Source organism: Bubalus bubalis, chromosome 5 (assembly GCF_019923935.1).
Source record: "Bubalus bubalis isolate 160015118507 breed Murrah chromosome 5, NDDB_SH_1, whole genome shotgun sequence".
NCBI classification, from domain to species: domain Eukaryota; kingdom Metazoa; phylum Chordata; class Mammalia; order Artiodactyla; family Bovidae; genus Bubalus; species Bubalus bubalis.
Window position 1 is genome coordinate 76,470,128 of NC_059161.1, and position 21,546 is coordinate 76,491,673.

The 21,546-nt window shown below is 47.7% G+C and overlaps 1 protein-coding gene across 2 annotated transcripts; it reads left to right on the forward strand.

Moving 5' to 3' along the window:
- The first annotated feature begins 1,188 nt into the window (after window positions 1-1,188).
- On the forward strand, window positions 1,189-13,448 carry C5H1orf116 (chromosome 5 C1orf116 homolog). Of its 2 annotated transcripts, none has more exons than XM_006043805.4 (4): window positions 1,189-1,246; window positions 6,379-6,564; window positions 8,921-9,098; window positions 10,299-13,448. In XM_006043805.4, the coding sequence occupies exons 1-4, from the start codon at window positions 1,226-1,228 to the stop codon at window positions 11,807-11,809; spliced, it is 1,896 nt and encodes a 631-aa protein (XP_006043867.1). In that variant the 5' UTR covers window positions 1,189-1,225; the 3' UTR covers window positions 11,810-13,448. The 2 variants fall into 2 exon arrangements, with proteins under 2 accessions (XP_006043867.1, XP_006043868.1); XM_006043806.4 differs by having other exon boundaries at window positions 1,241-1,376.
- The last annotated feature ends 8,098 nt before the right edge of the window (window positions 13,449-21,546 follow it).

Genomic DNA, 21,546 nt, shown 5'->3' on the forward strand with positions numbered 1-21,546 from the left:
TACTTAGGATTTTTCTCCAAAATAGAGAATGATTGGCATCATATTAATACAAGGCAAACTTGGCATCATACTGCCTGAGTTGAAATCCGTGCTCTGACACATCCTAGCTACATGATCTTGAGCAAGTCATTTCTCCTCTTTGTAAAAATTTGTATAATTATAGTGCCTACTTTTCAAATAAAGAATAAATGAAATGATGTATGAAAATGCTTAGCACAGCACAATTCCCAGGGCATAGCAAGAGCTTTAACAAAATGTTGGCAATTACTATGTGCATTGATTTTAATTTTTCTTCCTGCCCTTTGGTATCGAGGATACCATATATCCAGGAAAATCCAGTTTCCAAGCAAAAGGTATATCTGGTGAAAGTGATTGCCATTCCTAGAGGAAGACTCCTTCCTGAAAGCTTTGGATTCTCTCACCTACTATCTTCGCCCTACTTTCTTCCAGCTCTTTTAACTACAGGTACCAGAAATCTGCCATTGGAAGGAGATAAGAGTTGCAGAACTGATTGGTAGCTTCTTTCGTTTTTATTTCTTCATATTCATTGCTACCTTCCACACACAGCTAAAAGACCAGAGACCCAAACGACGGCGTACATGTTCTCTCCTTCAAGGCTGTCCGGTCCGTTTTTTTCATCAGAATAGGGATCTCTTGAGAGAGAAAACAGTTTTATTTCCCCCCCGAAGAGCTTTGTCACGGTGTCTCAGGGCCAGCGTCCCTGTCCTTAGACGCCTTCATCCGTGGTCCTGAGTGGAGCTGCTAGGATTATGAGCTGCTGGGAAAACACTTAAGGACGACAGTGTCTCTGAAAGACTGGAAAAGCGACTAGCAAAACTGGTCACAAAGGATTTTGACCTTGAATAATTCAGGGGGATACTTCGAGAGGAAGAAGGTAGTTACAGATAGAAACTCAAGCTTCATACAGGCGCACGGAAAAGCACACTGCCCAGTGGACTGCGTGTCTCTGTATCAAAAATTTTTAAAGGGATAACAGGCCAACTCTTGTCCAAGCCTCAGCCCAAACCAGCGGCTCCTCCTCCCGGCCCTTGGCTGTGGTTAAAGGCTCTCTATTGGCTCTCAGCGAGGGAAGGAGGGCCAGAGGCGATTGGCCAAGTGCGCCGACCCCGCCCGCGCCCTCCCCGGGGAAACAGCTGGAAGCAGACGAGGGGAGGGAGGCCTGGGATTGGCTGGGAGTCGGGCTGGGTGGGGTGAGGCCGCGCGGATGAAGCCCTTACCTGTCCAGGTGAGTCAGGAAGAGGTCAAAAGAAGAAAGCAGTAGGAGACTGGGCACGCTGTCTCTGTCTCCGTCTCCGCCCTTTGTAATACGAGGGTATTCTCTTCTTTTCCCCTCTTCAGTCACCCGCCCATTGAAGGTGAGTTAATTACTAACCAAATATTGCTTACTCTGCAGCAAGAGTCGGGGTCTTCGTGGGAAGTCAGAACTACAGAGTTGAGCCCTTTATAACGCAGCTCGGGGACTTTCCTCTCTCTTCCTCAACTCTCTGAGTCCAGTAGTGCACCAGAGTAGGTTGATAGCTGGAGACAGGAGTGCTTTTCTGGAGACCAGGGCTGAGACGCATTTGTTTATTTTTTTTTATTTCTTTTTTTCATTTGCCTGTTTAGGTTGGATAAAGCATATTGTGCAGGCAACAAGAAAAGAATACAGGTTTGCTTTAGAAATTTCCATCTCTGCGCAATTGAAATTGAGTTGTGATTTTGGAAGAGAATATTTGGAGTAGACGGAGTAGAAATGGAAAATCGCCCAGGGGAGGAAAAGTGCTTTGTTTTTCCATTGCATTTCTAACAGGAAATCTTCCCATAGCTTTATCAACTCAATGTCTATCTTTATTTAAATAAAAGGTGCAGTGTGTGTGTGTTCAGTGTGTGTGTGTGTGTGTGTGTGTGTGTGTGTGTGCGCGCGCGCGCGCGTGCGATAATGGAGCTCCTTGTGGAAGGGTGTGGAAGGTGTGAGCCATGCTAGGTTGTTTGTAAGGCGATGTGAGGTTTGGTTACACTGGAAAAACTCCAAGTCAGGTTACCAGCTCATCTTTGGAAACCCGCGGATAATCTGGTTGCAAAGTCAAGCCTATTTGAGTTCAACCTCATTAAATTTCTTACTTTGCCTGTTAATAGACACAAGGACTGGCAAACTGGAAGCTACTCAACTGTGCCAGGGCCCCACCCACATTAATATTTCACCAGAGCATGTCAAATCTAGTAGGAATTCCTATTAGAATGTACTGTGGCAAGGTCCAGAGAGGAGAACCAGACCAGTGCTGTGGTTTGCTTTTCGTTCCTTCAGGTGTCCCAATTGGCAGTATGTGTGGCAGGTCTCCCTGCACATGGACACTGGGTGTAGAAGTCAAGTCAGAGTAATAAGTCAGCTCTCCGTCATCTAGCTTGTGGGGGTTAACACTCTCTTCCTTAACTTCACGCCTTTTCCTCCTGCTTCCAGAAAAAAGGAAGTGGGAAGATCTAGTGTCAGGATCCCAGAGCGTGGCACGCAAGCCCTGAATGAATATATTGGGTTTCTTCCTGGCACCTGAACCTTTAGGCTCTAGTTCAGCCCACACCCCAGAACCAGCCCGCCAAGCTCACTGACTGAAGGCTGCCACAGATGGTGACCTTGTCAACAGTAAAGATGAGCTGCGATATCAAGCAAAGCTCTTCTGCACAGGGGATATTTCCACCCCACTCTCTCTCAACTCCACTGGTGAAAGAGGCAACTATATAATTGCCTAAACTTACATGGAAACCTGCCCATGTGCTTGTGGAGAGGGATACACATACAGCGCAACTTTTAGTCTTCTTGGCTTTTTAGGATGTTCTCCAGCCCAAGGCACATTTGACTGGTCAGCAGGAGAACTGGAGACCTGGAGATAGGAAATCTCTTTGACCACTGGGGAGAGAGATGAGTTCTTAGAGGATTTTGGGTGGTTTCATGGGAGGAGAGTGGCAAGAGGGCCTTCAGATTATTCAGGAGGTACAGAGAAGCCAAATAGGAGTGAGGCTGAAGCCCTCTTCCCACCCCACCCTGTCCAGACGCCAGAATGCCACATGCCATTTTTTTACTCTCCTCCAAAGCTTGGCTGGCTTCAGGGAGTAGTTAATATTTAATATGCCTTTGCACGGGTGACCCTGATACAGGCTGTGCACATGTCTTAATTCATTCCTTTCTCCCCTCAAGCTGCCCAAAGAGGTCAAGTATTCAAAGATACCAAACTCTCACCTTGAGTGTTTTGCCTGTTGCTCCGCTTATCAAGTAGAAATACCACAGATTTCAATGGCCGCCCTGAAACAGCCCCCAAGTTTCAAGGCTGTAAAGTTGGTGGAAGGAAATGCAGCATCCAGGTCAGGTCAGCCTGGTGAAGGAAGGAGAGGGAGTAGGAAGAAGAGAAGGCGTCTTCACAGTTCAGACTTTAGGGATCAGAACACTGGGTGTGGAGAGGAGGTGGAAGCACATTGAGGCTCATTCGGCTTTGGTTTCAGCTTCAGGTTAATCTCTGTGGTGATTCTGTTGTGCTTAGTTGAGCATCAGTGGCATTTAATGTCATTTCTTTACTCTGGAAATATCTGTTGTTGGGACAAAAAGCTGAATTTTCAAAAGAGGATGTTCCTGGGGTTTTCAGTGTTTAATCAAGGGTGGCCAATGGTCCTTCTTTAGGTACATGGCCCTCTTGCATGTGGAAAGCCTTTGTGATACCCTCTAGAAGGGCTGGGAGCCACAGGCTGTCCCATACATGCAGTTACATAGATTGTTTCATACTTCCCATAGGAAGGGGTTAGAAAGAACCCCAGATTTCTTAGCTGTCAAATGGAGAAAATGTCACATCCTGCCTAAGCTAGCAGTTTAAAAAAAAAAAAAAAAAAACTCAATTAGCATATCTGAACGCACTTTATAGACTATACCCTGCTGTGTTTTTTGAAGCAGTGCTGTTCATATTGTTTCTATCTCTTCCAGCTGCTTCAAGCCATCCCTGGTTCCAAAGTGAGAGTGTAATAGGCTGCCCTGGGAGGAAGGAGAGGCTAGCAAACCCCTGTAAAGTCCGATGCATGCTTAGAAGAACAAGGCAGTCATTTTTCTCTGAAAGGAAAAGGCAGCATCTGCTCATCTGTTCACAGAGAACATTCCATTAATTACAGTGAGTCACTTTTAACAGTTACTGCCCCCATGTTACAGATAGGAAAGCTAGAGCCAATAAAACAGACCCTTGGATCTACACTGACTTCTTGGAAACAATACCTTTGTCTTAATAAAGTTTTGCATGCCCTGGGCCTACTGGGGCTAATAAATGTTACTGTAACTGAAGGTGTTTCCCAAAACTCCATTAAGGCACATATTTTCTGGGAAATAAAATATTTGAAAAAGAGCTTGCAGTAATACTGTATAAGCCAAAAGAGAGACCTTCTAACAGTGCAACTCAGTAGACTCTAGAATGAACGACAAGTGTCTTCATCTAGCATTTTTTGAGTGCCTTCTGTGTGCCTAGGCTAATGGATGAGAGATGAGGGATGGATCCTCTTTGTTGGTCTCAACCCTACAGAATGTTAGAAATGAGTTAGTACCTTTGGAAGTCAGTGACCTAGTCAGTCATTAATGGAGAGGCTAGCTGAGGTGACTGAACTTCACCTCGCATGACTTCTCACGTTTCATTTGTTTCATTGGGGTTTTGGATAATGGGGAACTAGTGAAGGAACTCGTGAAGGAAACCCAGGAGTTATCTTCACCCATGTTGATTCATCACTGCACTTCATCTCTGTCCCCTCTGGTCCCCTCTCTCTCTCCTAAGAGGCTCTGGGCCCTCGTGAACTACACATATCTTGCTCACAAGGGATTGACCCTCTTCCTTCTCCATTGTTCTGCCCCTCCCTGCCTGTGGCACTTGAGGGCCTCCACCCCAGCAGGAGAGGAGCTCTGGGAGGCCTTGTGCTTGTCAGCTTGAGTGGTTGGCAGGCTGACTCCCCCAGCACAGCCCAAACCTGACTTTGGCATTGGAAGCAACTGTTGGTACAGGCTGAAAAGACAACCTGCCCTAGAATCTGAACCCCAAATCTCAAGATGTCAAATCAAATTCAGTTTTCCAGGACATTTTTCCTCATACTGGGAGCATAGGAAAAGATGGTAGAAAATAAGACATGGCATTGTGAGGAAAACATGGATTCAGAATCCAACAAACTATATTCTAATTCTAAACTCTTCCCCCATGTCCTTTCTTAATCTTGGAACTGTCTTTTAATCTTACTTCTTCTAGAATTTCATTTTAACATGGGAGAGTCACCTTTGGCCTTTCCAACTGTGGTGGAGTTTTCCCCACGAACAGGCATATGAAAACCCCCAGGACTTCCTGAAGACAGATGGCACTAACCTTCCTTTGCTATTTCTGTTGGCACAATGAAATTGAAGCCGTTCTTTCCCTGTGAGTTGGAGTTGGAAGGAAGCTACCTAGGACTTTGCTCTTGTTCATTCAAGACAGGCTAGGGAACCTCATTGGGAATAAGTACAGCCTCAGAGGGGGTGATACATGAGAGAGGAACTAGGTCTGTGTCACCCACTGGGGTGCCGTGCACACACCTCCCAGACTTGGGTGAGGATGGTGGCTGTGGTGGGACCCATCGCGATGATGTTGATGATGTGGCTATGGTAGCAGCTGACAATTACAGGGCTGCACACTGCACAGAGTGTTTTAAAAGGAGTATCTCATTATAAATTCATGACAACCCTTTGAGGTAGGTACTATTTTGCCCCTGTTCCTTTAAAAACAACAACAACAACAACAACAATTTTGTTTCCCTTGCTTCAGTCTACTTTGATCCAAGTTGGATCTTGTCTTTTTCTTATTATAAAAACAGTGGTAGTGACTCATTTATTCCTAAGCATTTGCTAATTTACTACCAACTACACTGTGCTAACTGTTCTCATTTAATCTAATTATTATTAACCCTATTTAATGAGGAAAAACAGACTCAGAGTAATTTGCCTCAAATCACATCACTGTAAATGTTGGAACTGGAACTGGAACCCAGATCCAGCTACTCTCCAGAACCGAAGGTTTAACCCCTGTAATACCAATGCTAGTAATGAAAATCTAGGTTAAGTTCCCTGGTTCAGAGGAAAAAAGTGACTGAGAGAAATGATGGAGTCTCCCTTCTGCTGAACTGCTTCTCCACCACCTGAGTCCGTCCTCCTGCATGTGTGTGTCCAGCTTGTGTGTCCCTGGTGCAGGCTGGGGGTCAGGGTCTGGGCATGGCTGAGCATGGCCCCTTCCAGCTCTCTGCTTGCTTGGTGTCCCGGGCAACATGCTGCTCCAGGGCCTGGGCAGAGCCTCGCTGGAGCCTGGCTCAGCTCACACATGGCTTTGATTCTTCTCTTTTCAGGCCCAGCCTGGGACATTCTTCACTTCCCTTCACTTCCCCTCTGGGAGCCCCTTTCACCACCCCTGCACCTTGCTTCAGGCGATGCCCGAGAGAGAGCTGTGGCCAGCAGGGCCTGGCTTGGAACCCGCAACCCGCGTCGGCAGCTGCGACAGTATGATGAGCACCACCTCCACCCGCTCTGGATCTGTACGTACTCTCTCTGTCTGCAGCCTGGCCCGCTCTCTGCACCCTGCCCTGCCCTGTCCTGCCCTGCCCACCACCGTCCTTGCTCACTGCTCCTTGTCTTTCATCTTCCTCGTTAGGGAGTGAAGCACGCCAGGCAGTATTTTGCCTCTGAGTCACCCCTGCTTCTATAGAGAATAGGGTGGATCAACCCCAGACAGTATTAAGACAAATGAGACTTTTTCCCAGTTCTTATTAGGTTGGGAGGTTTAATTCAGATGAGAGAATGGGTCAGTGATCTCAGGCCACAGTGAAAACAGAGTGTAGATCCCTGTGGATTCCTCAAGTCCTCTGCAATGAGCAGCCTCACTTCAGTCTTTCACAAAGATCAAAGAGCACAGAGCAGTTAAGAGCCTGGGTTCTGGAGCCAAGCAGATCTGGGTTCTCTACGTAGAAGCTCCATGATCTTGGGCAAATTACTTTATTTCTCCAAGTTTCAGTTTTAAGATGAGGATAATGTTAATCCTGAATTCATAGGGTTCTTGAGAGGAATAAATGAAACACATGTAAAGCATTTAGTACCTGCCTCTATCTAGAAAAGAAATAGCCTATCTGTAAGTACAGATTGAGAATCTTCCAAAATCATTGTGTTTATTTGTGACATGTAATAAGTTGTAGTTTTTCTAGGCATGGATTTAAATCTCAATTACTATAAGATTGGTGTCAAAAAATAAGTCTGCCCTATGTCCAAATATAAGCATTCTTTTGTTATGGGTGCTTATCATATACATGATAACCCTTGATAATGTATACTTTATTGCTCTATATCCTATATGTAGAGATATTTCAAAGTTTAAAGATCATAATGATCTCTACTGAATGTTGAATATGTTTAGTTGGTGAGTTTTGATATGTAAAAATGGAGTAGAAAAAGCAGCACATAATGCACAAAAGCTGAAAGTGCAGACAATCTGTATATAATTTCTTTTTGACCCTAGATGATGGGGCGACAGAGATAGCTTCCTGTCTGTTAGGCAGAGACCAACATGAATAGTTACATAGCACTGGACACAGAATGTGGCAGGAGTTAAAGGTTGTCAAAATGAATCACCCACAAAGGAGAAATTCAGAGCTGGAGTCTCGGCAAGACTATTTTAGGAAGAAGAGGGCAATAAAGAAGATTTTGTTCACAGAACCTCTGGAGCCAGCATCAAGGCTTCTAAGGACTATATTTGGGACTTCCCTTGACATGTAGGTCTCCCTCAATCAACTGACAGATGACTCCTTATGGAGCCTGAGGGACTGGAAAAGTCATTCCAACAACCATTTCCCCTCTGCCTGAGATACTTTCAGGGTTTTCTCAAAATCTTTCCTGGCCATCTGAATGAGTCTGAAGAATATATAACTCTGCAGTGACTCAAACATTAGGAAGAGGGGTAGAGACGCTAGGAAGGGACTCAGGCCAAATCTCCTGTATTCCCATCTGCCCTTTTTGTCCTCCCTTCAACCTTCAACTTTGGAGAACAACTATTCAATGGATCTTCCTGGCCTTGCAGAACACGGCAGTAAGAATCTGAAATGGCCATAACCTGTTCTTCCAAACATGCCTGTGTGCTTTTTCATTATAAAAACATGTATCTCAATTTCTGCATAATAGTTAACACTAAGTTGCTCTCCCCTCTCCCCATACCAGTCTGTCCACCTTCCTGCCTTAAGTTAATTATTTGCTTAAGAAATGCACACTTTTTTTAACATTAGCCAGAGCCAAATGCCATCAGGAAAGTAAATACACAAGGGGAAGAAAAATTCTGCATGGAATGCATTTCAAAGTCAAGTATAAATTATTTAGTGAATTTATCTGTGACCAGTCATGCCACTGTTCCTATTGGCCTGGCAGCGAGTAGTTGACTCTCTTTCCTGTTTGTTCTCATACTGTCCTTGACATGCCAGATCAAGGATGCAGAAGTACTTTGAAAAGTTCAAAGCAATACCATTTTAGGTATTGCTTCAGGTTTAAGATCAAATCATTAAGTTATACACAAAGTTGAAGTACTTGACATAGGTCACACAGAGGAAGTAGAACCCAGGACCTTCTAATCTGTGCCCGTAAGCGTTCCACCCAGGACTTAGCAAATGAAAAGCCCTTTGCAGTCTGCCTGCCCAGCTGTCAGAGCTGGGTGCCAGGGGGACCGCAGCCCGACAGGCTCTGCCCTCCCGGTGCTTGCGGCTTCAGGAAGCAGCTCCAGCAGGTCTGCAGAGTGGCATGGTGGGCAGGTGTCTGGTTCTTCGGCATTCCTTCCCCAAGGCAGGGTGGCTCTTGGGCCCCACCAGTTTCTGGAGAGCTGCCTGTCACAGCTCCCCCGCCCTCTCCTCACTCCAGAGTGACAGCAGCTATGACTTCCTGTCCGCTGAAGAGAAGGAGTGTCTGCTCTTCCTGGAGGAAACCATTGGCTCCCTGGACACCGAGGCTGACAGCGGGCTGTCCACCGAAAAGTCTGAGCAAGCCACAACTCCCCGGGGTCCCCGAGCACTGCCCACGACCCAGCCTGCCCCCCAGGGTAAGACAGACTGTCTAAAAAAAAACAAAAAAAGACTACATCCTCCTGGCCACTTTCCCTCTTGTCTGCCCTTTGCTCTAAGAGTCATGGGCAGAAGAAGGAACAAGCACTCTCCTCTCTACTTGTGGCTAGAATAAAGCCTTGTCCCTGGAGGGAAGGCGGGATTGTCCAAGATAGCTTCTTGTGCCTTTGTATGAAGTATCAAAAGTCTGGGAGGGAAGGGGATTTGACCACCTCCCACGCTCTTATGGAGACATTCTAAAGCCATATGACCACCAAGGTAGGGGAGAGAAGCAGCGAGGGGTGGGTGGTTGGCCCTGGAAAACCTGAGTCAGTCTGGGGAGCTAATCTGGGTGACCCAGAGGATGAGGCTGCAGGAGATAAGAAAAGGGAGGGGCTCCCTTAATTTCAGTGGGTGGCACCTTGAGGGCCTTGTGAGAGAGTGTGGAATGATGTTGCGGCTCAGTAGATGGAGACAAAGATGGCATGTAAGTGTGGCCATACATCCCAGGAAGACAGTCCCATTGGTATTAGGACTGCAATCACTTCTTCATACACTTGGCAAGTATTTATTGACAATATGTTAGACCCTCTGTCTGTGGTGATACAGCAGGAAGTGGGGACGTGGGCCTGCCCCTGCTGCCTGGTGCTGATTTCCTGGCCCAGTGGGCCTGATGCTTATGCTTACTCACTGGAAAGGAAGAGCCCATATCACCCTGTGGCACAGACACAGCTGTGGCCATTACAGAGTCATCCAGGTGTTTACAGGAAGTGGAGGTGGAAGAAGGCAGATGCCTGGTGAGGCAAGAGCAAATCACCTGTTGATGCTGTTCAAGCTCAGTGCTTTCCACTGGACTCAGTTACCTGGGAGCCCCAGGACAGCAAGAAATGGACTGTCCTGAATCCCAACCATCCTGTATCTGTAGAGATTAGGAAGAGCCTGAGTCAGGGACACAGAGCTGTCTGGGCTGCCCTTTGCCCAGCCACCAGGAAATCCTAACCCTTGGTTGAAATAAATCTGCTAAGATTGATCTGTTGTCTAAGAAAGCGTCCTTCAAGAACAAAGAGACAACAACAACAAGCAGACAAAAACCCATCCATTGCGACTTGGAGATCAGAGTGTGGGAAGTGTTTTCTTTCCCCTTGACACCAGGGTTCTCACTGCCTACTCTTCTTCACCTGTTCCCCTGACTCTTACAGGACATCCAGAGGAAATAACTGGCCGAAGACCAGAGCCAAAAAGAGTGACTCCATTCAGCTCAGCTCATCCACCTGGGCCCCAAAGCCTGAGCCTCAGGTCTGGCTCCTACAGCCTCCCCAGAAATATCCACATCGGCAGAAACCAGAACCTCAGAAAAAGCACCACCCTGACTAACAGCCATAATCCAGGGGGATCCGAGGGACTTGTCTCGGGACCTGAGACAGAGCAGGTCAGCCAGAGCCGTGAGCCCAGGCAGACACTGGCCGCACCCCCAGACACTGCCCTTGAGCTGGACGGGGCACTCATCCCTCAACCGGAGGCTTTCCAAGACACTCAGCCCCAGCAGCGTGGGCAAGGCAGCCTGCCCAGAGGACCAGGGGAGCTGAGCCCCAGGCCCCAGGTCCACCCATCACTTAGCTCCCAGAGAAACAGGGAGCCTGCTCCAGAGGCCATGTCCCAAAAAGCCAGTGAGAAAGGCTCAACCGGGGAACCTGCGCCACCTCGGCCTCCTCCCCTGGTGTCCTCTCGGGATGCAGGCTCTGGAGATGCGGCCGTCCTGTCAGGGGGCCATCCAAGTGCCCGACCGGCCCCCCTCACGGCCCCTAAGCCCCGGAAACTGCCGCCAAACATTGTCCTGAAGAGCAGCCGCAGCAGTTTCCACAGCGACCCCCAGAACCGGCTGTCCCGCCACTCGGAGGCTGCGCCCGGGGACCCCAGCCCCGCCTCGTCCTCGCTGCAGGAGCAGAGGAAAGCACGCAGGGAAGCACTGGAGAAGCTGGGGCTGCCGCAGGACCAGGAGGAGCCCAGCCCCCGCTTAAGTAGGCCCTCCGTCAGGCTCAAGGAGACTGGCGCTCAGGCCGTGTCCCCGACCCCAGCTCAGGTCCCCGGAAGGGCCCCGGCCGTTGCACCTACGCAGGGCCCTTCTCCAGGGAAAGCACCAGCTCTGGCCCGGCCGCCTTCTCCAAGCAAGGTTCTGGTTCCCGCCCAGGAACCCACTCCGGGGACAGCTCCAGCTGCCAAATCCACGCCAATTCCTATCCCGAAGGGCCCGCGGGCACACAGTCCCCTGACTCAGCGGAAGCCAGACTCCGGGCTAACCCTCCAGGAGAGCGGTGTCCCTGGCCTCAGACAGATGAGCTTCAAGTCCAACACCCTGGAGCGGTCAGGCATCGGGCTGAGCAGCTACCTCTCAGCCGAGAAGGCTCCCAGCCCCCAAACCAGCACCTCTCTGGAAAAAGGCTCCTTCCTGGACAGGATCTCGCCCAGCGTTTTGCGTAATTCCCGGCCGCGCCCGGCCTCCTTGGGCACCGGGAAGGACTTCGAGGGTATCCAGGTGGGCAAGCTGGCTGACCTGGAGCAGGAGGGGGGCCCCAAGCGCCTGTCTTTCCAGGGGCAGAGCCGAGACAAGCTGCCCCGGCCCCCCTGTGTCAGTGTCAGGATCTCCCCCAAGGGGGTGTCAGATGAACACAGAAGGGAGGCGCTGAAGAAGCTGGGCCTGCTGAAGGAGTAGGCCGCTGGCCACCAGCCCCAGCCACACAGCCCCGCCCCGCACCCCACTGCCCGGGCTGGGGCCCAGAGCTCGACTCAGGAGCTGTACGGGGTCAGCTCCTCTCCAGTGGTCTCCTGTCTCTGGGGAAGAGACTGGAGCACACATTTATATTCAGAGAAGCTGTGCCAATGAAAGTGAAGTCGCTCAGTTGTGCCCGACTCTTTGCAACCCCATGGACTGCAGCCCACCAGGCTCCTCTGTCCATGGGATTCTCCAGGCAAGAGTACTGGAGTGGGTTGCCATTCCCTTCTCCAGGGGATCTTCCTGACCCAGGGATTGAACCCGGGACTCCTGCATTGCAGAAGACGCTTTACCGTCTGAGCCACATGGGAAGCCCTCAGTGCCTGCGCAAATGATCCTGAAGAGGATTTCCACAGGAGGCTCTGTGTGTGTGTGTGTGTGTGTGTGTGTGTGTGTATTATAGGCTGTATATATCACTGATGCTATTTATATGACACAAGGAGTCATTGCTCAGAATTCTGCTCTGGTTGAAAATTTTCTTATGTCGGGTAGAGTTCAGCCTAGAACTGAGTGGAGAGGCATGGCTGAGCCTGAGAAAAATAGTCAAATGAGACAATAGATGTACCCGTGACATTAGGCAAATGCAGGGTCATGTGAAACGTGGCTCCCTCAGAATCCCGGCAGTGGATGGAGACTGGCTCAGCCCTTGCTGGAGTCCCCTCTCACTTCTGGCCTTCTGGACAGGGGCCCACAGCCAAGGAGTCTGTCTGCGGCCCTCTCTCACTGTCCTTAGTCCTGAGGATCAGACACATCCTGACACTTGTTGGTCTGTGGAGGCGGGATGAATGTCTACACATCACACTTCCCCTGGGGAAGGTCTTGTCCTTGGGCTTGTTAAATTCAGTAATAAACTATGACGGGCCCTGACTCCGAGATCCCTGTTTTTCCTGCTCTGGATCTCCCATCTGCACAGGACTGAAGCCAGGGCTGGGTCAACAGTGAGTTAGGAACTCAAGCCTAGAGACATTGTAAATACCAAGAAACTCTTGAAAGCCTTTGTCTATGTGATTGCAAGTTATTTTTTGATTTCCTCAATTCCTATGGAAAATCAGCACATTACATTCTCTGCTAATTATTTATTTATAGACTGTCAGAGCTGGGAGGGACTGTAGAGACACTCTAATCCAATCCTGTTAGGGAAGGGAAGTGACTCATCATGGTCACTGTGCCATTAGTGACAGAGCTGACATCAGAGCTGGGGCTCCCATTCCTGCCCACACTGCAGGCCCCTCCCCTCCAGCAGGGCCCTTGTCTATCCACACAGCACCCTCAGGACTGGCAGTCACCAACAGAAGTCTAACCTGAAAGCTCTTCAAGCTCTAAAGTGTCTTCTGAAACAGCAGAGATTAAATGTTCAGGATCATATTTAGTGTTGTGGCTTCTTGTTTAATTTGGGGAAGTAGCCATCTAATGACTCATATTAATCCCAAATTCCCTGACCAAGTCATGCAACTTGCAAACACACCAGAGGGTACTGTGGGGAGGTGGTATGGGCTTACGAATACAAGCCTGGAGATTGGACATAGCTGGACATAGCCCCTGCTTCCCCTTAGGAAATAAATACTGTTCAGAGACGTGACCTGGTTGGAGTCCACGATGCCCAAATATGGGGGGCGGATAAAGGGAAGCAGGTTGAAAGTGTGCCCTGTAGGTCTGCTGAGCATTTCTGGACAATGTCCTTAGGACCAGCACATCAAGGCTCAGTGTTTCTGAAAATGATGAGAGGGTTAAGGTAAGGACAACAAATGACTACACCCTGCTCTGGCATGTGGGGTGTGGGTGCATGTGAGGTGTGGGTGTGACAGTTTCTGTATACACTCCACACACACACACCCAAAAGCCTACCACCTTGCTCCTGGCCCTGGGTGAGAACCAGGCCTGTCACAGCCAACAGGGTCTCCCATGATGGGCTGAGTCACGTATTATCTCAGAACCCCCCCACCCCAGCCTCCAAGAGACAAGGCCTTTCCTGCATGGTCCACCACAATGCATTGGGTTGAACTGCTTCTTAAGATGCAACTTGATGAAAGCTCACTTTATTTTTTATTAATTTCCGTGATAAACAGGGAAGCTTGGGGCTAGCTCTAAAGTATGACTTGGTAGGAACCTGGGGCCCTGGCACCAACACAAGGCTGACTAATATGGGTTGGTCAGGGGCTGCTGCTGCTAAGTCACTTCAGTCGTGTCCAACTCTGTGCGACCCCATAGATGGCAGCCCACCCAGCTCTCCTGTCCCTGGGATTCTCCAGGCAAGAATACTGGAGTGGGTTGCCATTTCCTTCTCCAATGCACGAAAGTGAAAAGTGAAAGTGAAGTCTTTCAGTTGTGTCTGACTCCTAGCGATCCCATGGACTGTAGCCTACCAGGCTCCTCCATCCATGGGACCTTCCTGGCAAGAGGACTGGAGTGGGTTGCCATTGCCTTCTCCATCCAGTTGCCAACTCAGTCAGGGGCACCTCCTGTTAAATTCCACTTCCTGGGGAGGGCAGCTTCTCTCCCAGACACAGCAGAGTTACACACAGCCTACCCTTCTGTTCTGTATTCTCATCCTGCCCAGTTCCCCAAATCTCCCAGTTTGAGATACTCCCACTCCCCTCCCTGTGGAGAACCATGCTTTCCCATGTCCTCGGCCTTCAAAGAGCATGTTTTGCTCTAAGGATGGTCTTTGGGATTCAAGGATTGCATAATAATTGGATGATAAATAAATATTATCCAACAAATAATTGGATAATAAATCCAAAGCCAGTTGTTCTCATTTTGAAGAAGGTCAAGGGGACTCAGAGAGGACATCCACCATCCTGAATTGTATCCATCTTCTTATTCCAAATAGGATTGCTCTTCATTCAGCTTGAACTGATTGGGGAAGAGCTGGAAGTGGGGTCAGGGTTATTCTCATCCATTTTTGAAGGATTTTGGGCAGAAGTTTGTAAAGGCTATTCATTTGATTTTAAAAGCTACAGTGACAATTCTGTCTCCACATGGCCTTATTTCTCCGCTATACCGTGCCTGGTGCAGTCTTACCAAAAACAGACCGTCTGCCAGATAGAGGAGCTGGCCCCTCCTCAGCCCAGCACAGTGGGCTGGCCCCTCCTCAGCCTAGCAGAGTGGGTTCTGTGCCCTCAGGTGTGTTGGCAGCTACCCCTCTGAATCATTAATTTCTGGGCATTAATGCCCACCCTGGGCATTCTTCAGGCACACACACTGTCCGACACACAGGCCAAGGGATGGGCCCAGACAGCTCTCAGGTGGCCCCCTCCAGAGTGGAATGTGTGGTCTGGCAGATGCCACCCTGGGTGAAAAGATATGCAAAAGTCGGTGTTCATCCCATGGAAGATGGGCAAGGGAAAGACTGCGGAACAGGCCCAACTTGATGTTATGAGTTAGAGCTGACAGTAAAGATTCAAATATGTGTAAATATGTGAGATGAACCACTTCATCCTTGGCAGAATGCAAAGTGTAGGTTCATAAACTAGAGGAGGAGAGCAGGGAGATGCTCAGGAGAAAGCATGACCACCTCAATCAGAATTTAGGGAGGCAGGTAGACACCATGCCCCCATGATCTTCATGTGAGTCATTATGGAGCATATACAGCTGGGCTCCATCCACCTCCATCACTTACCAGTCAGGGTACCATGGGGATGACACTTTAATTTTTTGAACATCAGAGCTCTCATCTGCAAGGTAGGAATAGTAATCCTTTCCAGATGGCTGAGATGAACAAATTATATGAAATATCAAAGCTCAGTGCTTGACATAGCGTAGATATTCAATAAGTGATAGTAATTTCCCTTCTCAAAGGGAGCAAATGTATACAGGGCTGGAAGCCAAGATTTCACCCAGTCAAGCTCTGAAGAAATCAGAGAAATCTTGCTGCAAATAAAAATCTAAAGAAACATGCAGGTTTTGGCAGACTCCCCAAGTGACAACTTTACCCACACCATGGTTCCCAGAATTTGAAAACTAAGAATTGGAGTGAATCTGGCATTTCTGTCTTGGTGAAAGCTGAACTAGTTATTTCCAGCTTCTCTATCCCCAAACCCAGCTTCCCATTTATCATCAATCTCTTGTTGCCCATGACCATATAGTTTACTTCTTTTTGCTTCCTTTAACTTCCTTTTGCTGTGGTTCAGGGAAAAAATACAAAATGCTGTTCTATGTGTGTGTGCTGTGTACTGTCACTCAGCTGTGTCTGACTCTTGCAACCCCATAGACTATAGCCCACCAGGCTCCTCTGTCCATGGGATTCTCCAGGCAAAAGTACTGGAGTGGGATGCCATTTCCTTCTCCAGGGGATCTTCCCAACCCAGGAATTGAACCTGGGTTGACTGTAGGCACACTCTTTACCAACTGAGCTATGAAGGAAGCCTTGTGCTATTCTATAGTTATTTGTTTATTTTTTTAATGGAGGAAAAGAATAAACATATAAAAGAAGGAAACTCTGGCTAAAATTCAGGAAAGGGTCTTCCCTGATGGTCCAGTGGTTCAGAATCTGCCTGCATATGCATGGGATACAGGGTCGATCCCTGGTCCGGGAAGATTCCACATGCCAAGGGACACGTAAGTCCGTGGACCACAATTACTGAGCCTGCGCTCTGGAAGCCCTTGGGCTCTAGAGCCACAATTACTGAGCCTGCCTGCTACAACTACTGAAGCCCAAGTGCCTGGAGCCTGTGCTTTGCAACAAGAGGAGTCACCACAATGGGAAGCCTGCACTCCCCATCGCAGAGTAGCCCTGCCTTGCTGCAACTAGAGAAAGCCCAGGCACAGCAACAAAAACCCAGCATAGCCAAAAATTAATCAATTTTTGAAAATTAGGAAGAGACAGAGGTTTCAAGATTCTTGGGGCATTTTGTAAAATAAGGTAGACATCTTTCAGGAATGAATCAGGCTTTCGTTAGTTGAAGAAGACATACTGGAAGACCTCTCCAAATCCCTTCTGATATGAGGGCCTTTGAATTTCAGGAGTCATCACCACCATCACCATCACTGACTTAGCATGCAAGTGAGTAAAAACAGATGATGTTCTAAAGCCCAGCCATCATTCTCTCTCGCTTATTGCCTATCTGGAGCATTGTCTTTATTCACCACTTACGATGTATATAGATTTCAAAATAATCAGAAATGGATTTTTTTTTAAAGCTCAAAGTCACCTAGTTTAAAATGGAGTACAAAGAATGACGTTTTAATGGACTGAATCTCATAGAAGCGATAACAAACCTTGTTGCGGTTGTTATGAGCATAGAAGTAAATGAGAGAATACATGTAAAAAATACTTAGCACATAGCTCAGTAAATAGTATCTATTAATGTTATTATCATATACACATGTAATTCACATGCCAAAGGGCTTCCCCTTGAGGACTGGATTAATCCTAGCCTGCACCTGAATTCCTCAACCCCAGTCAAAAGCCCTTGTCCAGTTTCCGGAAGCTCCTGAAGCAGGCCTCCCACTTCCGACCCCCCGTGTTCCCTCTACTTATGTGATGCTGCTTCTGGGCCTCCCCACGCCTGCCTGCCTTCCCATCCCACACGCCGCCCACCCCAGAGCACCCTCACTATCCCCAAAGCCCAGGCCTCTTACTGATTCCCAAGGAGAACCAAGGTTACGCTTTTTGTTGCTTCCTGAGTTTCTAGCTGAAGATTGAGTGCGAGATGCCAAGGGACCTAAAGTGAGGCACACCACCTACCACCACCCCAGTGGCTCCCTTTTCCCCTCTCTGTCCCTCCTGCTATGTTACAAAGCACTCAGGAAACCTTCACCTCCATCTGTACTCATGGTCTGAGCATCTGCAGCAAGAGACTTCTCAAGAAATCTCTTATCCATGAATAGGGTGTTCCACTGAAATGAGCTCTGGAAACTGCAGTGTTCACTACCTCCTTACCTTCACCCCAAAAGAGGCTACAACACAAGAGTCTTGCAGCATCTGTGCTTCCAGCTCACACTGACCCCACTACGTTCTTCCCAAGGGGTTCAGCATGGCCTCCTTCAGATAGCTCCCCCTCTGTGGATAAGGGGAGAAGTTTGGTCTCCTCTTCCCCTGACACCACTGGTTTTCAGGTGGGGGTTCTTCTGTGTGAGCCAAGACCCCAGATAGGTCTTGTGAGCTGTGGGAATATCACCTAGTTGCAGTTAATTCAAATATGGTATCATTAACATTTTAGGGTGACTTCTATTGACTGAGGAAATTGCACAACCCACAAGTTGACAATTACGTTTTATTTAGTGGATGAAATTGAAGACTTAAGCTCAGGATGCAGAGAGACTGCTCTGAAAAGAAAAGAGAGAAAGCAGGAAACATAGTTTTTGCAACAAAGACCAGATAGCTGGAACATCAAAAGATTACCATTAGTTAAAGGAAACTAGGTATCTCAAGTTCAGGAGGTAGCACTTTTCTGTGTATGAGAAGATGCAAGAAGCTGGGCTCATTGAAATAATCCCTTCACCGTGCACCTCAGTTCTCTGGGACCAGTATTCTGTGCTTTCTCACCCTGGGTTGCCTCAAGGTCCATCACTGGAGGGAGGGGTGGCTGGAGTGCCTGACAGCTGGATGATGGGCATCTGTTTCCACCCTGAGTTTCCTCGGGACCCACCTGCAGGGGTGGCTATAATGTGATGGCTTGATGACTGCAACATCCTTTGTTTACTGATATGGCAGTTGACTTTTTCTTTGAGACTTGGAAATGAGGCACAATTCTAGCCCCTAATCTTCTGCCATCCCACCTCCACCTTGAGAAGCAGGGACTGCCCCATGCCTCTGACCTCACCCACTGGAACACATCCTCTGGCAGGCACTCTGCTCTGAGGAGCCAGCCTCTTGCAAGAAGAAGTTGGGGTGACTACCAAGGTTTTGTTTGTGTTTTTGTTCTTCTGCAGAAGACTGGAGTATCTATTGAGATTTTTAATTGAAAATGTATATTTGGTCTTCGAGCTTCCCTGGTAGCTCAGCTGGTAAAGAATCCGCCTGCAATGCAGGAGACCCCGGTTTGATCCCTGGGTCAAGGAGACCCCCCAAGAGAAGGGAACAGCTACCCACTCCAGTATTCTTGCCTGGAGAATCCCCTGGACAGAGGAGCCTGGCAGGCTACACAGTCCATGGGGTCATAAAGAGTCAACCACGACTGAGTGACTTTCACTTTCATTTGGTCTTCATCCCCTTTTCTGTCACAAAACTTCTAAAACATTTCCTTTGATGAGAGCAATAAAGGTGTCTTTTGTTGTATTAATGAGGTGACTTTTTGGAAAGTCCCTATAGAACCTATGGATAGGGGTTGGTCACCTGAGGAACCAACTTTTAGCCCCACCTCTAGCCAATGATTTAATCAGTCATGTCTGAGCAATGAAGCCTCCATAAACACCCAAAAGGATGAGTCTCAGAGAGCTTCCAGGTTGGTGAAGCAGAACACTTCAAGTGCCACTGTGCCAGGCCCCAAACTCCATGAGGACAGAAGTTCCTTTGTACAAGACCTCACCTTATGCAGCCCTTATTCTCCTTTGTAGTATACCAGTAATCCAGTGAGTAAGCTGGTTTCCTGAGTTAGGTGAGTCATTCTAGCAAATGAATGGAACCTAAGGAAGAAGTCACAGGAACCTCTGATTTATAGCCAGGCAGTCAGAAGCACAGATGAAATTCTGGGCTTGGGATTGGCATCAGACGTGAAGGGCTAAATCTTGTGGGACTGAGCCCTCAAACTGTGGAATCTGATGCTGTCTCAGGGTGGATGGTGTCAGGATTGGGTTAAACTATAAGACACCCCACTGGTGTCACTCGGAAATTAGATACTGGATCCTGCTCCCACACTACTGTACTCACTTCCTAAGTGTCCAGAAGATCAGGGCAGAATTCACAGCTTGAGAAATTACTCTTCAGACTTCCCCTCTGTACTTTATGCCTCAGCTGCTTCATTTCAAACTTAACATGTTTAAACACAGACCTACATGGGAGACCTCTCACCAAAGCTGACTCTTTAAATGTTCTCTGTCTCCGTGAACCACACTAGCATCCATCCAATCAGTCAGCCAGTAACCAAAGCATTATCCATGACATCACTCTCAATAATCAGTCGCCAAATTATGACACCATCACCTCCAAAAACATCACTCAAACCTGCGCTCTTTTCTGTCTGCTACCACTGGAGCTGCACCCGTGCCCCTTGCTCTCTCCTGGTCCCCAGCAGCAGCCTCCCAATAATTCTCTTCACATCCACCCGAGCCTCACTCCAGTCCCTCTCCACCCAGCAGCCAGAATGGTCTTTCTATCTGTAGGATATTGCCTTTCATGTAAGAGAAAAGAAACCCTAAGAAAATGCATGTGTGTCTGCCATTTGTGTGAAAAGAAATACAGGAAGGGTAAACCAAACTCTAGTGTGATTAATACCTACAGAAGTTGGGTGGGAAAGCTGTTGTAAAAGCATGGAAGCAACCTTTGTTGGCAAAGTAATGTCTCTGCTTTTGAATATGCTATCTAGGTTGGTCATAACTTTCCTTCCAAGGAGTAAGCGTTTTTAATTTCATGGCTGCAATCACCATCTGCAGTGATTTTGGAGCCCAGAAAAATGAAGTCTGACACTGTTTCCACTGTTTCCCCATCTATTTCCCATGAAGTGATGGGACCAGATGCCATGATCTTCATTTTCTGAATGTTGAGCTTTAAGCCAACTTTTTCACTCTCCACTTTCACTTTCATCAAGAGGCTTTTTAGTTCCTCTTCATTTTCTGTCTGAGGTGATTGATTCCAGCTTGTGCTTCTTCCAGCCCAGCGTTTCTCATTATATACTCTGCATAGAAGTTAAATAAACAGGGTGACAATATACAGCCTTGACACACTCCTTTTCCTATTTGGAACCAGTCTATTGTTCCATGTCCAGTTCTAACTGTTGCTTCCTGACCTGCATACAGATTTCTCAAGAGGCAGGTCAGGTGGTCTGGTATTCCCATCTCTTTCAGAATTTTCCACAGTTTATTGTGATTCACACAGTCAAAGGCTTTGTCATAGTCAATAAAGCAGAAATAGATGTTTTTCTGGAACTCTCTTGCTTTTTCCATGATCCAGCAGATGTTGGCAATTTGATCTCTGGTTCCTCTGCCTTTTCTAAAACCAGCTTGAGCATCAGGAAGTTCACGGTTCACATATTGCTGAAGCCTGGCTTGGAGAATTTTGAGCATTACTTTACTAGCGTGTGAGATGAGTGCAATTGTGCGGTAGTTTGAGCATTCTTTGGCATTGCCTTTCTTTGGGATTGGAATGAAAACTGACCTTTTCCAGTCCTGTGGCCACTGCTGAGTTTTCCAAATTTGCTGGCATATTGAGTGCATCAAGTACCTATATTATGTATAAAAGAGCCATATTTCTCCTTGTAAGAAAAAGAAACACAGGGAAAAAGTACTCTGAGATTATGCAAATAAGATATCTTATTTCTTATCATACTTTCTTCCACTAATTTTAGCATCCACTGATGATACTTGCCTGCAAAATTATTACAATTACTACTGTGCTGTTTGCCAAATTGTCATTTTTCTATTTCTACCATTCCTTCTTCTACATTTACTCTTTGGAATTCTAACATTCACATCAACTTTTCTGTCCTTTTGACATGCCCCCACCATTTTTTTAGTACTTCCTTACATTTTACCACCACAAGATGTTTTAGGCCAATCAGTTCTTTCCTCGTCTTCACCCT

Excerpts from the sequence above, each read along its gene's own strand:
- C5H1orf116 (XM_006043805.4), top strand. The coding sequence starts at position 1,226 with ATGAAGCCCTTACCTGTCCAG. Across the intron at positions 6,565-8,920 it reads CCTCCACCCGCTCTGGATCT|AGTGACAGCAGCTATGACTT; the intron begins GTACGTACTCTC and ends TCCTCACTCCAG. Across the intron at positions 9,099-10,298 it reads GACCCAGCCTGCCCCCCAGG|GACATCCAGAGGAAATAACT; the intron begins GTAAGACAGACT and ends TGACTCTTACAG.